Genomic DNA, 14,802 nt, shown 5'->3' on the forward strand with positions numbered 1-14,802 from the left:
TACAGTTCACACATTTGCTTTACTGTGGTAACTCTTCTATGTGCAGTATTCTCAGTTCTTGGTATGAAATGACACAAACGATTTGTTCTCTCTCTTAGGCTACTGCTAGCTCCAGTTAGACTGGGAGGTCAGGCTGTTTCATGGGCTGCTGGGAAATTAGAAACGAGCCGGAATGGACTACCCACATCGCCTTCTTCATCAGACGTCCAAAGCCGGGTGCTGCAAGCAGCTGCGAAGCTCGAATCTCAACCTCCTGAGGGTGAAGAAACAGAAAATTTGCCTCAAATGGTAGCTTCAGGCAATGAGGATGTAAATGATGTATCCGAAGCGTAGAATTTCATTTAAGTTTCATTGTTGTCCTGTTTCTCCTTATCGAAGTTTGCTCGCACATCTGCCAGCTAAACCCCGTGATGCTTGGGGGCCTGATGATTCTTTCTTGCCAGGGCGAGTTGTTTAATGTTTATCTCATTTTGATGAAAACTTATGTACGTCCATGTCGAAACTGAGAAAATAAGGTGACAATGCTGTTTCTTTTTAATAGATGTTCTCCTATGTATTACGATGGCTTGTAACTTTGATGAAATATGAAGTTGAACTTGCAGCATCAACCATAAATAAATATATCTGAAATTGGGGTAACTGTAAACACAAGAAATTTTGTAACAGGGTCTCTCTCACTGCTCTTGAATCCAAAAAATTAGTGTTCAAATAATTAAAGGTAAATTACAATGAGCTCATCCGATGTTCTCTTTCATTATCTGGAAATAGCAAAAACTCTATGATATTTGATAATATTGTGTAATGGAGTTTGGAAATAGTCAATTTCGTCTTTGTTGTAATGTCTTTTTTAAAAAAACGAAAAGTTGTAAAAAATTGGACGGTGATGGATGAAAAAATTGTAAAAGACTTGTCTACTTAGTTTGAATTTTTTTTTAAAAAAAAATTAAAAAGTAGAATTATAATTTAGAGTGCATAACATTTTGATCATGAAAAATCTAAGAAAGACTAACGAATGAGTTAATTGCTAAACGGCTGTTAAAATTAGGGGATACTAGTAAATTTTTTAAATAACAAAGGAATATTTGTAGCTATATCTAATTAGGAAAATTCGTTGTAGTTTATGCATAATTAAGTTGGAACAATGTTTTTCTATAGCTCCGAGGGTTAAATTTTACATAATTATCTGATTTTATTTCCTAGTTAATGTGAAATGCTTTCAACCCTAATCGTCCACTGTGAAGTTTCTATGTTGTGGGTGATATTATTGTGCTATATTATACTTTAGATAAAACTCAAACCTCAGTTCCATTTTCTGACTTATTTCTTACCACAATCACTTAAAATCATTCCACCACTTCCAATAATACAAATGAAAAAGATTGACGAAACAATCCTGTGTATGTCCACAGATTTTCAAAACAAATCAAAATAAAATATTTATATAAATTGCATTACTAATTTTTGTAGAGTAAAAAAGTATAAATATCCTAATTTATATAAATAAAAAAAGCTGATGAATAAAAAAAATGAATAATGTTGAAGAAATAAAAAAAAATGAGAAACAATAACACTACCAAAAAGTATAGAAAACCATGATAAATGGAGAAATTAAACATAATTAATTAATATAAATTTTTAAAAATGAATGGTAGATAAAAATTAAGTAAAATATCAAAAGAGAACTCTCGCTTAATAATAAAATATAAATATATGACAAAGAAATGATAATTGTATTTAGATAAGTTGACAGTTATTTTGAGCACATAAGTACACAACATGTATATATATGCATACAAATATTATGCACATGTTTATATATGCGTTTAAACTCATATATATATATATATAATTAGTCAAATAAAATGAAATAAAGCTTATATAATTACATAATATCATATCTATCTTATATTAAACATATCTACATAAATATAATATTAATTACAATAAAGACACAAATTGTAATAAAAAAAACAAAGACAAACATCCATATTAACAGATTCTCAAATAAAATAAAAATACCAGCAGGATATTGAAATTTACATTTCCGAATTTTTTATGCAATATTCTCAATATTCAGAAATATATTTCATTTCCTGAATTTGAAATACTGCAACAAAACAAAAGAATATACTAAATTAAATCCTCCAAAAATTATATCATTCGCTACCAAACAAGCTGCTCCTAATAAATGGACTTGGCAATTTAAATCCCCTACCAATTCACACAAAACAAACAAACAAAGAAACAAACATATTGGGCACATAGTTCCTATAATCAATGTAGTTCCTTTACTTTGATAATTAAGATTCAAGAACACTGTAGTCTAAATATCAATTTACCTGCACACCACCAGAAAGAAAGAAAGAAACGAAAAAAAAAACAAAACAATCTTGTGCCATAATCTTGTACTTTTCCCCTGAATCTTTCATCATTCCTATTATTACCAAGAAAAACTACTCGGACATATCGTCCTCTGCTCCACTGTAATTATCAGCATCTGCGTCCTGAACAATTCTACGCAGTCGTCCATCGCTACCGTCCATGCCTCCCCTTCCGCTTCTTCCTCTATTGCTACTCTTTGAGGCCACATAGTCCTGATAAAGCATTTAACAATCAAATATGTGGATATTGAAGGAATCAGTAGAATCAATAGTTGTGATCATTTACATACCCCTTCTTCTCTCAACTCCACGGCAGCTGCAGTGGACCGCCTCCTTACAGTCACTCTTTTTGGCGCAGGGAAATGTTCCACTTCGTCACCTGATTTTCCCTCTCTTGCCCTCTTTTTCCTTAGGATGAGCTTTGTTGGAAGAGGCTGCATAAAGATATGAATCAATACAAGCGTGCAGTCGAACTACAGAATTTACAAAGCTCTATTAAGAAAAGAGACTAACCAAGTACTTCGCTTCAGTTTCGCCGAATGTCATAAGGTATGTCGTTGGATCATCCACATCATCACCGCGGACCTGTTGAGCAATTGACGGAGCATAATATGAGAAACAGCGGCATTTAACAAACTAACAAGTAGTAGTAAGTTGAATACACATACATCCCAATGGTACTCGCGGACCCATGAATACGAAATATCTTCATTCTCATCATACATGTCCTTCTCTAGCTGCCATCATAACCAAGAATAGATGACCAAGATGGTCTTGAGCAAAAAATGATATTTGAATGTAACATTAAATTGAGAAAATTCCACCTCATCAACTGATGGCACCATGTATGCCAAAAACTTATAAGGTTTCTCTGCATCAGAGCTTGAGGACACGTAACTTTTCATGATGGCCTGCAAAGTAAAACGATGAGTTAGAACAGTGGTACGTATTCTGAATAATACGGAAGTATTCTATGAGAATTTAGAAAACCAGCAGTTACTGAGAAACCAGGAAAGTTTGTAGAAGCGAAAGATGAGTGTCTGTACAAGCAGCCCTCATAAAATAGGCCAAAACTTCCCGTTATTACAAGATCAAAATTCTTCATGGTCCAAAAACAATTGAAACAAAGAAACGCAGGAGGAACCATAGCAAACCATTGAATAAAACTAAGGACAAAATGCAGAATCTAACAAGTTTAGATAAGTTTAACATAAGATAATAATTTTGCTAGCCAATTTCATGAATGTCACAGATAATCAGTCAAGACGCCTGGGGGTTGAGAACTTAAGTTCCCAGGTCCCAGTACCGATCCAGCAGCCAGTGCTGCAAATCGAGCAAGTGATATCTCTTTTCAGGACCTGCTTCTGATTGATGAAACAAAAGGTGAACTATTTAAGAATGTGGTCCCAGTGACAAAACGAGATCTCAGGCAGCACATATTGATTAATATTAGGTTGAAACCTATTAGCTTGGTAAGCCTTCATTTATCAGTAAAACTACAATAAACATGAATGCCTATTACTGGCAAGTCTAAATGCAAATCATAGAGCAAAAATTTCGCAAATAACATCAAGTATGTTTGCCAAGTAGCAATTTGGGGCTTGTAAGCTAGTTAAAAATAAATAAGTGGAGCAAGGGAAAACAAACAAATAAGTATTATACATGGAGCAAGGCAAAAAAAACTGCAAAACGATCATGCAGATTGTAGTGTAGTGGATAGTGTCTAAATTTGACGTACTCTGTTTTCATACTCATCACGTTCTGCTGCACTTAATTTTCTGTATATTTCTGAGTCAGCAGTCGGAGCACTGTCAAAATTCGCCACCACGAACTGGTCATCATACCTAAAAAAAAAAAAACAAACGAACTGGTCATCATACCTAAAAAAAAAAAAACAAACCATGAAAAGGTTATGTTTAGCAAATTATGCAGCATGCCTGGAGGCAAATAGTGACTGAACCTGGTATAAAACATGTGCTAGCAGTTATCGGACTCAATTTCCGGTAAGAAACTCAGTGGTGATGCCATGTGGAAAACATATAAATTATTAAAGAACACATTTCTAGAATCAGTTTACCATTCATTGGAAAAAGATAGGGTTAAACTGGTCACATAATAATCTGAAATCTTTTGTTGAGATGTCAAATCTTGACAAGATAATGTCAAGAATGACTACCCTACATAAAGTACACATGAACACAAGTGGAGCACATGGAGCAGAGGAAATTTTGCACATGCATTTCTGTTTTCCCCCACAATGGACACCACCTCCACAAAAGAGAGAGAGAGAGAGGGAGAGAGCAACACAACAACATTAGGAAACAATAAAAAAACAAAAATAAAATCAAAATGACCAGCCAAAAGAAGCCCACTGTCTTCCTCAAGGTGAACTATCATAATCAGTTATTTCAACCAGATAAAACATGTCCTATTACTCTTCCCTACATTTTCACATGGACTTATTACTTCATGAGACAGTCCTGCATGGACAGAAAATAGCCTAAAAATGTTTCTTGATAGTACAGAAAGATGCAATCAAGAGAGACTGTACCTATCGAAATCAGGTAAGAGGGGAAGAACCCTTTTTGGTTGTAGTTGGGGATTGACTGCATGAACAGGCTTGGACTTGCATGCCTCAAATGAAGCCACAATGTCCTTAATTTTCCTTTCCCTGAGAAAAGAAACAAAACTCAATTCAGATGACATTTCAAAGACCTAAACTGTAAATTCTTCTGTCATGAACAGAAAAAATTAAGATATACATACCTACTGTTGAGATTCTCCAAAAGGTTTCTACCTCGAGACTCTCGCAACTCTTTCGCTTGTTTTTCAGTCAAAGACTACAGGGGAAATCCAGTTAAGCTTCCAGTAGAATTTTCTCTATTCTTTGAGAACAAATAACTAAATGGTACCTGCTTAGTTGAATCCATACTGAGCGGAGATATGTACTGAGTTTTGACAAGCCAAGAAACACCTTTGTCTGTAGGCCTGTCTTTCTTTTTTATGCCATCAGCCTTAATTGGAGTAATAGGATCATCATCGTGCAGCAACTCCTCATCCTCTGGATCAAGGGGTATCCTTTCTCCCTTCGGAGGGCTGAACAAGGAGATTGATAAAATAACTTGCATCTCAAGATAAAGGACAAAATAGAATGAGGGATCAGAGAGTTTACTTGTATACACTCAGATCAAGAAGGTCTAGTGGTATCCCAAGATCTGGTTCCACATAAAGCTGAGGCTTCCAGTTTTTCTCCAATGATGTAATTTGATACTTGCAGTATCTGCAGAAACTCAAATCACGTTCAGAATAGGAAAGAAAGTGTTACTCCAATAGATTTTCTACCTTATCATTTTATGGTATCATATTTTACTGGCATCTGGAGGGTGCATCTAGCACTGATATAGTACAAAAAGAAATAGAACAGCAAGTACTCTGGTCATTTGCTACTTCAGACTTTAATTTTTGTCTCAAAAGGGTGGGGAAGATAAAGGTACTTTCCCAAGGTATACAGTCACTGATTGATATAGTTAGAACTGAACCTTGGTGACACATCAAGCTGCTGTGTAAGAAAGTCAACAATTATCTTCAAATTGAATATTAAACTGAAGTAATTTCAAAATAAGTTACGTCATAAAAATTTCAATTCAATTTCGGGTTAAAATTAAACAAGAAGCTCAGAAAAGTTCGACACAGCATTCCAAAGATTTAAATTAGCTGTCCTGCCAGGACCTTTTTTCAAATTATTTGTAGTTTCTTGTGCTTCAATATGTTCAAAGTTAGATAGTCTCACTCCCCTTATTATTCAATGAAGAAGAAAGATTACGGATAGTATGCAGGGCAAAATCAATATCGATAAAGATGTAGGTGAAAATAGTGGCATAACATTAATCACAACCAGCACTAAGTGTCAGTATTAAAAATGTACTATTACCCGAAATGGCATAAAAGAGAAATAATAAGTTCACCACAAAACAAGGGTTCATACCGATCTGGATCTCTTTTTAGAGTCAAAAGCTTCATCTTTGCAGATGGATCAGGGAGTTCATTTCGGAACCTACAGCAAAAAAACTTACAAGTGAGTGTTCTGCTTAAAATAAAGTGAAAAAAGAAAAGTGCCTTGTACAGATAAATTTTAAGAACAAAATGCTTTTAATAATAAAATAGCTGCAAAAAACGAAGGCAATAGATGATGCAGAGTGGACAAGTTGTCACTCCTTTGAACCAAGGCATCAATTCAAACGCCCTTCTAACAAATCGGACGATAATTTCCCATACCAAATAATTGAAAATTGAAGTATTTAATCAACTCCACACATCAGTATCAATAAAAGATAAAAATCTAGGGCATATCAGATAAATAAACACGAGATCAAAAAATCTTTTTTGCTACCTAGAATTGCACAAGAAAATTGTTTGCCTACTCGGCATGATAAGATTTATAAGAATCAACAACTCGAGGGGCCTTTCTCAAGACTTTTAGGGTCAAGATCTAGCATGTGCCTAAAAGATGGAAAATCAAAAGATTTAAAATAAAAAATACCTCATTCTCCCGAGAAACATAAGGAAAGACTTTGAAATGGGTATGCTGTTAAGCCACAAGGCTCAGGGAGGGGGATAGACGACGGACGTAGCGAAGAACCAGCGATTGAAGATGGGGGGTTGGGCAAATGCAGAGGAGATTTGGGGGAAATCGAGAAAAAGAGGGGGGCACGACTTGTGTAAATGAAAACATTGATATAAGTGTTAGAGAAAATATAATGTGAAAAGGGCAACTGTCGGTTTCCCTAAAACAAAAAAGGTAAAGAAGCAAAATAAGTAAATAAATAAGACGTTCTGACTATTAATTCAACTAAAACCTCATTTCTAAACCCGATGGTGGAAGGTTTAATTTGAATTCAGCCACTGATAAGGGTCAGCTTAATCTACAGATAGCAGAAGCAACATGTTTTAAAAGTTGTCTGTTGTCATTTCCACTCCATGTATACATGCCAAAATGTCAAACCACCAAATTCACACTAATAAGGAATGCAAAGAGCCATAAGATTATTAAAATCAAACATTAACAACATTACTAGCCAAAATAAAGCAAATGGTGCATTAGATGCACTAAAGACATACCACTCTACAATGAAACTCCAAATTCAGACTTAATATACGCATGTATATCACAATTACCGACTACCATGAAAGGTGGTCACTGAAATCAAAGTCATCATTCGACTAACAAGATACAATATACCTAGTTGTCAAATTCAAATTAATTCCGGCTCAATAACATGTAATGTCTACATCTAGAGAACAAAAGATCTGAAGTGGTAATGTTGCCAATCATTTTCATCGAAATCCTGCATTGATTTCTCAGTAGTACAATTAACGACTCAATAATTACCAAATAAATAAGCCAAATTACAATAAATGAATGGCAACACCAAATGAACAGCTCAGATATACTCACTTCAATTTGCAGAGGAATGTTGTCGGCTTCTTCAATCTGTTTTCGACTCTGTCGCCACTTAGTAATGGAGTACTCCTTCTATCACCCATATGTGATCCACTAATGGACCCATGGCCCTTGGCCCCAGAGGCCAACATTTGGGTCTTTTGTAGAACTTTATTTTGAGACTCCCTCAAATGCTGCTTGAGTTTCTCCTCTTGTTTCTGCTTTTCATACTCCCTTTTTTTTCTTATTCTCCTTTCTTCCTCTGTCTCAACCCTACCCAATTGCCCATGCCCACTTGATTTCCTACCACTCAGCGGCAACGGAGGCTTCTGCTCTTTTTTAACTGAAGCCCCAGGATTGGGTTGCCTATTCTCCCTGCTCATACCTGCAGGTGGTCCAGCAGAAGGCAAAGGTGGAGGTGATAAGGGTTGTGATGGTGGGGGTGGTGGAGGAGGTGATGATGGAGGAGGTGGCGGAGGTGGTGGCTGCAAAGGTGGAGGCTGATTGAACTGAGAATACTGAGATGACGGGTAGTACATTGGAGGTGCTGCAGCCTGCTGCGGCGGAGGAGGTGGAGGAGGGTAAGAAGAAGATTCTGGTGGCGGAGGTGGAGGCGGAGGCTGATAGGGAAAGGACTGCTGTTGAGGTGGCGGTGGAAGGGGATTTCTCGCCGGAGGGTTAAAATGCTGCTGTTGCGATGACGAGGATCCATAGCCTGAACCTGGATAATTGGAGCTCGGGTTTGTCTGGGAATAGTTCTGATTGTAATTCGAACCCTCGTTGCCGCTGTAAGGACCCCAATTCTGCGAATACTGATTGCTGCCGCGTGATGGCTGTGGTGGTGCGGGAGGCTGCAAAGGATTTTGATTTGGCGGAGGTGGCGGCGGCGGAGCAAATGTGGACTGCGGCGGCGGATGGAATGGCCTGTATGAAGCCATGAACGGAGTCTTGCGTACAACTCTGCAAGCACAAGGTACAATTATAACTTAAATTCAATTTTATGCTTCAACAGCTAGGGTAAACAAGATTCCACTCCACTTAAACACCAAACAACGAATCTTCAAAAATTATATGCTTAGAGGGGAATTTATATGGACATGCAAGAACAGAAACTTAGGGCTCGAAGAAGGGGGGAATTAAAATTAACAGCGAATCAAAGTTTCTTGTGATTTTCGGACTCAAGAAACAAATTCCTTACACAAATAGAATTAGAATTCAACCATTCAATAAGGGTTTGCAGGAGAATTAAACAAAAGCCCTAAGTAGAAACAGACAAAAAATTGAAATCTGAGTTCTTACTCCAACGGCTTCAAATCAACAAATCTGACTGAGTAAGGGATTCAATTCGAGACAAAGAAGAAGAGATCCAATCTCCCAAATTTCCCAATGGGAAAAACAGGGGCTTGAATTCCAAACCCCAAATTCAAAATCAAATTCAAAGAAACCCTAAAACTTAAAAAATTCCACTCAAGAATTGAACTCTGCCTTTATATGTGATTTTCTCAAACATGCATGTGTATTTGCAGTGTGTATGGTAGAGAGGAACAGTGAAATTTTGCAGGTGCTCAGGTTTATAAGCAGGTTGAGGGTAGGGTGGAGGGGTGGGGGGATGAGGTGGTGATGATTGTGCAATCTCGGACAGTATCTTTTTTGTCAATTTTAGTAAAAATTGACAGTGAATGATCCTTGACCAGGTCGGAAAATACTAGGAATTATTATAGATATTGCAGAACTAGGTTATTTGGGCACTTTTTAACTTTGGAGGAAATGTAAGATGCCTTATAATTGTTGGAAAACAAAATTTTAGGATAGCATTCTTATATATATCATACTATAAACTTTTGGATTTGTGAATAGATATGACTCATATGAGATATTTAGATGGCAAGGTCAAGAAATTGTTGTAGAAATAATATTATTTTGATAAAAATGTATTCAATTTATGTAAATTTTTTATATTTTTTTAGCTTGATTTGTAGTATTGTATGTTGTTTTGTAACGACAGACGAGTGAAAATAAATCATTTCTCAAACTTATTATAAATACTCATCAAGTTATTTATTCAATGCTATGTATCTGAGTATTATTACATACTGTAGTATTATCAACATTCACTTATATGAATGAGGTACGCACAAACCTCCTTCATGTGATTTATCAAATTGTTTGATTGGTGTTTATAATGATGTTCATTCTGTTTGTTTTGCTGTCGACATTTAGTTAATATAGTGTAATTCATTGTGGTTGTTAGTCTAACTTGCATACAGTCTATTATTTGTGATGATAAACTGATTCGGATGAGTTGTTCATTAAATCATTTAATTGATGCCTTCTGATGTTGTTTATCATGGTGTTGTTCAAAGTAGCACTGTCAAGATTAACATATGATAGTGTATTTAAGTTTTGATAAATTCTTTTAGAATTTGATTGTTGTGACAGAAAGGATAAGGCTAACAATGAGCAATTGGAGAAATCAAGACTTACAACAAAAAATATCTAGAATTATTGTACTGCATCGTTCGTGATGAAATAGCATCGTATTATGTGATATTTGTTGATTGTTGTGTTCAAGATATTTCCTGGAATTGGAATTTTCATGTTAGGTCTTGTCTGAGTATATGGATGTAAGCATATTGTAGAGTTGGGTGAATTCTTCTATTTGTTCAGGAAGGTAAGTATTGTATCACAATTTAAACCCAACCTATCGACATTAACCCTAATCTTATAACACAGGTATAATGATGGGTTGTTCACAAACTAGTTGTAGTTCCAATTGCAAGCTCAGCCTAGGGGAATCTGCACTGCAATGGTAAGACTTTATGATATTTATTATAGGTGTCGACAGAAGTTACAAAAGTCAAAGTTGCTAATCTAATAAGTCGGATAACATTATGATTGGCAACGTTATATTAAGGTATGATTAGTGAAACATGGGAATTATATATATTGATAAGGTAATGTATATTCTTGTTATATTTGGACCAATCAATGTATAGAAGAACTCTTAGTTATTGGTTTTACTTTAACCACAATGTACATATGTAATGTGAACAAAAAATTCTAGAGTTTAACAAATTGTGTTCAAGTGCTTGGTTTGCAGTAAGATTTATGTAAATGGGACATGCAAATAAAGATTAACATTTCGATGTCTAAGTCAATGTGTACGTTGCAAAAAATATATGAGAACTTGTAAAAGTATAACAGACTATTAATGAATATGTGAAGTGTGTAATGTCGAGTTACCTCCAATCGTTTGTTAACTTGCTATGTATTAGGGTTTCACGAATAAGTTAAAATAAGCTTATTTTTTCTTGAGTTGCTCAAGAATAGCTTATTCATGTTGGGACGGCTTTTCCAACTTCAACAGTACGCTCCCCAATTCATATTAAAGTTAATTACCTTTTGCAGCCAAGATCCCAACTTTCATTCCCTTTTGCCGTTTGTCCCAGTTTTTACTTAGTTGATCATACCTATATCTCGAGGTTTTAGGTCTTGCTAACAACTACTTGTTCTACTAATTGTTTCTTTATGGGAGCTTATACCTCTTTTCTACGTTTCTTCCTCAAGATACGATCCAATCCAGAATCGGATTAATTTAATAAAAAAGTGGGTTGGTCCGACCTAGACCCACTTGGGATCAGGTCAGACCTGAGCTAGTCCTAGTCTAGTCGTCCAAGATCACTTTGTTTTAAGTCGGGCTTGGGCCTGGGCCAGGCTGCTAGGCATTTTTTTAATATTGTATAACGTATAATTTTAGGATAAATAACAACGACCTTCCTGAGGTTTGGCGTAATTACGAATACCCCTTATTTTTTGAACAATTACAACTTACAACAACATTAGGAGAGGTTGTTGTAATTTTATTCTTTTAAATTAATTATTCTAGTAGATTTTTTTATCCTTTTGAAACTCTAAAAAAATTTATCTTTATTGTTTTAATTCTAAATTTTTAGTACGTTAGTTAATGAATACTCTTAGTTTATTTTGAGTTCTTTTTCGATTTGTTATTATCTAAGTTTATTATTATAAATTTGTAAGTTAAATTATTATTTAAGTTAACGAATAACTACATTTTCTCCCCTAAAATTTAGTGTAATTACAGGTAAATCCCCTGTAGTTTAAAAAATTACATCTAGCACCCTTGAAGTTTAATTTTCATCTAACAAATAAGTCATTATGTTAGTTAAAATTCACCAAATTTACTGATATTAACAAAAATCTTGAATAAAAATCCACATTTACCATCAATTGACTTATTATTGATTATTGCATGTCAAATAAATCTTTTTTATAACCAAATTATTCTTATATATCTTCATACGTTAATGCATGTGAAGAGGTATATTTTCAACGTTATAAGGATTTAGTAAAAGTAAAAAATTATTTGACTGCAATAAGTCAATAATAAGTTAATGGAGCTAAATACTAATTTTTATTCAGTTTTTCATCAATATTAATAAATTTAGTAAATTTTGACAAAAGAATGGACTTATTTGTTAGATGGAAGCAAATATCAGATGTACTAGATGTAATTTTTTAAACCACAAGATGTATAAGTATAATTACACCAAATTTCAAGGGTGGAGAATGTAATTACCCTTAAGTTTATTATATAGTCTTAACAACTCTTTTTTTAGTCATGATTTTTTTTGTGATTTAATTTATTACTTATTTATTTCATAAGACAATGATAAATTTAATTAATTATTCAAAAGAATACCTCAAATTCAAAGAAAGAAAATAATAAAATAGGAATATTCGGTCCTGGTCCGAGCCTCAACTAGGTTGGTCTATGGACTGGGCCTACGTTTGAAAATAGATCCAATTGCAACCCACTTAGTGGATCAAAACTGCCTCAAGATCGATTATGAATAATAGTGGACCGAGCTTTTTTGAACTGGTCTGTATTGATTTTGAGTCGGCCCAACCCATTGTCCACCTTGACTTCTTCCTTCATTAATGGGCTCATTTGGGCTGACTTTCTCGATACCATATCTACCCTCTTTTGAGTAATTTGGGTTTTATAGATCGTGCAAAAATCTAGACATTTTATAAAAGTGTCTAAAATAAATTTATAGACTTGATTTAAGCTAATTTCATGAACTTCAACATTTTACTATAATAAGAGGATATTTATGATTCAAAATGAGTTGCTAATATTTGTTTCAGTGCATTCAATATAAAGGTAATTCTTGAAAAAATCTTTGACTAATTACATATCTTCTTTTCTTCTATATTTGTTTCTTGATAAGAGGTAAGATGGGCTTCACCTCCTCAAATCCACTGTTACTCAAAACAATGGTGAATGTTGGCCCACTGTAGAAACCATAGCTTAGCCCAAAAACATATCGGTCCATGCACTCAAGTGGGCTTCTTTAATTGACCTTTTAGCTCACAATTTAATTATTATATGATTGGTCATTTTTTCCGTCCAAAAATATAAACAAATTTCAAAATTATATCGAGTTTCATCACATAGTATGTTTAATTCAAAATCGCAACTGACAATCTTCAAACTGGCTCGGACTCGTATCAGTTGTATTTATATAATATTGCATCGTGCTTAAATCTCAATTAATTATATTATAATATACTCACAACATCTAACACAAGTACTCAACACTTGCTTATAATTGATATAATATTTCCAATTTTATTCAATTAACATATGATTTTAGAGCAACAACCTCAATAAAGATATCTTCAATTTACATTGTAGTTTGCCATTGTAATTCTTCAAAAATAACAGGCCATTGTGCAAAATTTCCATTCCTTACTTGGGGCGACATGCCTTATTAACAGGCCCAGCTTGTCTAGCAAACTGCACATATATGAAAAATTTTAGAAAACACACACAAACACACCAAAATGTGTGTGAAAAGATTTTAGAGAGAGAGAGAGAGAAGGGACCTGAAAATAAACTTCTAATTTCTTTCTAAGAATGGCATATTCTTTCTTCAGGTGTTGGAAAGTTCTCTTGCACCTTTCCATGATAAAAATAGAATTTCAAAGAATCAGTAAATTGCTAACTAATGAAGTAACTCTAACTCTCTAAATTATGCGACTGTGTAGGTCTAATTTGCTGTCTGAAATTTACAAGATTGATAAATATACACAAAGACACACATATGTTTACTGTAGTTGAAAACTACGTCGTGCTGTTGATGTAACACGATTTACATTTATTTATGTTGCGTAGGCAGCAAAATCTACGTACATTGTAATGCTGATGTAATATGATTACTTACACGTATTAATGTTACTATGGTGAAAGATTCACAAGAATGATACAGAGAGGGCTGTAATTGTTGCAACTAAAGTACTTTAGGACAAAATAAACAAATACAAAGAATCATGCATATTTTTGTGAAGTGTAAGAGAGAAGATAAAATACCCTTCACCATTTCCGGCTCTACAGTGCTCTCTGAGTTGTGTGCACTCAAATTTCACCTTTTTGGCCCCAATACTGCATAATCAAATACAGGGAGAGAAAAATGGTTATAATTTGAAGCCAAATGTAATATTCTAATTGGTTACATAATCTTGGACAAGGTTTATTACTTTGATATTATCAGACACAACTTTACTAATATATATCCTTAAAATTAAGAACATATCAATTAATTAATTAATTAATTCGATTTATCACCTTGAACTACTGCCCGTGAACTGGTGCATATAGTTGTCCAGCTTCATAAAATCAAGAGGCTTCTTCTCTCTAACAAGAACAAGAAAATTACATTCTTAATGTAATGCTATTGCGTACTACAAAGAGAGTGTGCGTAGAAGAATTCTAATATTAATTTATCGACAGCTAACTAATTATAAAGCAATCAATAGTACGTAAGATAAATAATTACTCACAGAGCTTGCTCTATATTTAGCAATAATCGAGCCGAATCCCGATAGTACGACGTGACAACTTCTTCTACAAAATTGGGATTTGCATCATCTTGAAGCTCTTCCAATTGTACAAATTGC

General features: G+C 34.4%; 3 protein-coding genes across 3 annotated transcripts in view; 1 reads left to right on the forward strand and 2 right to left on the reverse strand.

Annotated features, from left to right (window-relative positions):
* Positions 1 to 604, forward strand: part of LOC105163678 — a 6,980-nt gene extending 6,376 nt beyond the window's left edge. Inside the window, exon 13 of the mRNA XM_011082123.2 lies at positions 99 to 604. Within this exon, the coding sequence (XP_011080425.1) occupies positions 99 to 333 (235 nt within the window). The 3' untranslated portion in view covers positions 334 to 604. The remainder of the gene's footprint in view (positions 1 to 98) is intronic.
* LOC105163692 (protein PAF1 homolog) lies at positions 2,266 to 9,563 on the reverse strand. The gene is made up of 13 exons (XM_011082137.2): positions 9,121 to 9,563; positions 7,837 to 8,781; positions 6,367 to 6,435; positions 5,554 to 5,661; positions 5,294 to 5,477; positions 5,148 to 5,221; positions 4,933 to 5,052; positions 4,120 to 4,225; positions 3,206 to 3,292; positions 3,050 to 3,118; positions 2,895 to 2,966; positions 2,672 to 2,815; positions 2,266 to 2,594 (listed from the first exon to the last, which is right to left on the reverse strand). The coding sequence occupies exons 2-13, from the start codon at positions 8,757 to 8,759 to the stop codon at positions 2,454 to 2,456; spliced, it is 2,097 nt and encodes a 698-aa protein (XP_011080439.1). The 5' UTR covers positions 8,760 to 8,781; positions 9,121 to 9,563; the 3' UTR covers positions 2,266 to 2,453.
* LOC105163703 (histidine-containing phosphotransfer protein 4) lies at positions 13,443 to 14,796 on the reverse strand. The gene is made up of 5 exons (XM_020697465.1): positions 14,686 to 14,796; positions 14,471 to 14,539; positions 14,216 to 14,287; positions 13,732 to 13,804; positions 13,443 to 13,642 (listed from the first exon to the last, which is right to left on the reverse strand). The coding sequence occupies exons 2-5, from the start codon at positions 14,515 to 14,517 to the stop codon at positions 13,595 to 13,597; spliced, it is 240 nt and encodes a 79-aa protein (XP_020553124.1). The 5' UTR covers positions 14,518 to 14,539; positions 14,686 to 14,796; the 3' UTR covers positions 13,443 to 13,594.

This window comes from Sesamum indicum, linkage group LG1, assembly GCF_000512975.1.
Source record: "Sesamum indicum cultivar Zhongzhi No. 13 linkage group LG1, S_indicum_v1.0, whole genome shotgun sequence".
Taxonomy (NCBI): Eukaryota; Viridiplantae; Streptophyta; class Magnoliopsida; order Lamiales; family Pedaliaceae; genus Sesamum; species Sesamum indicum.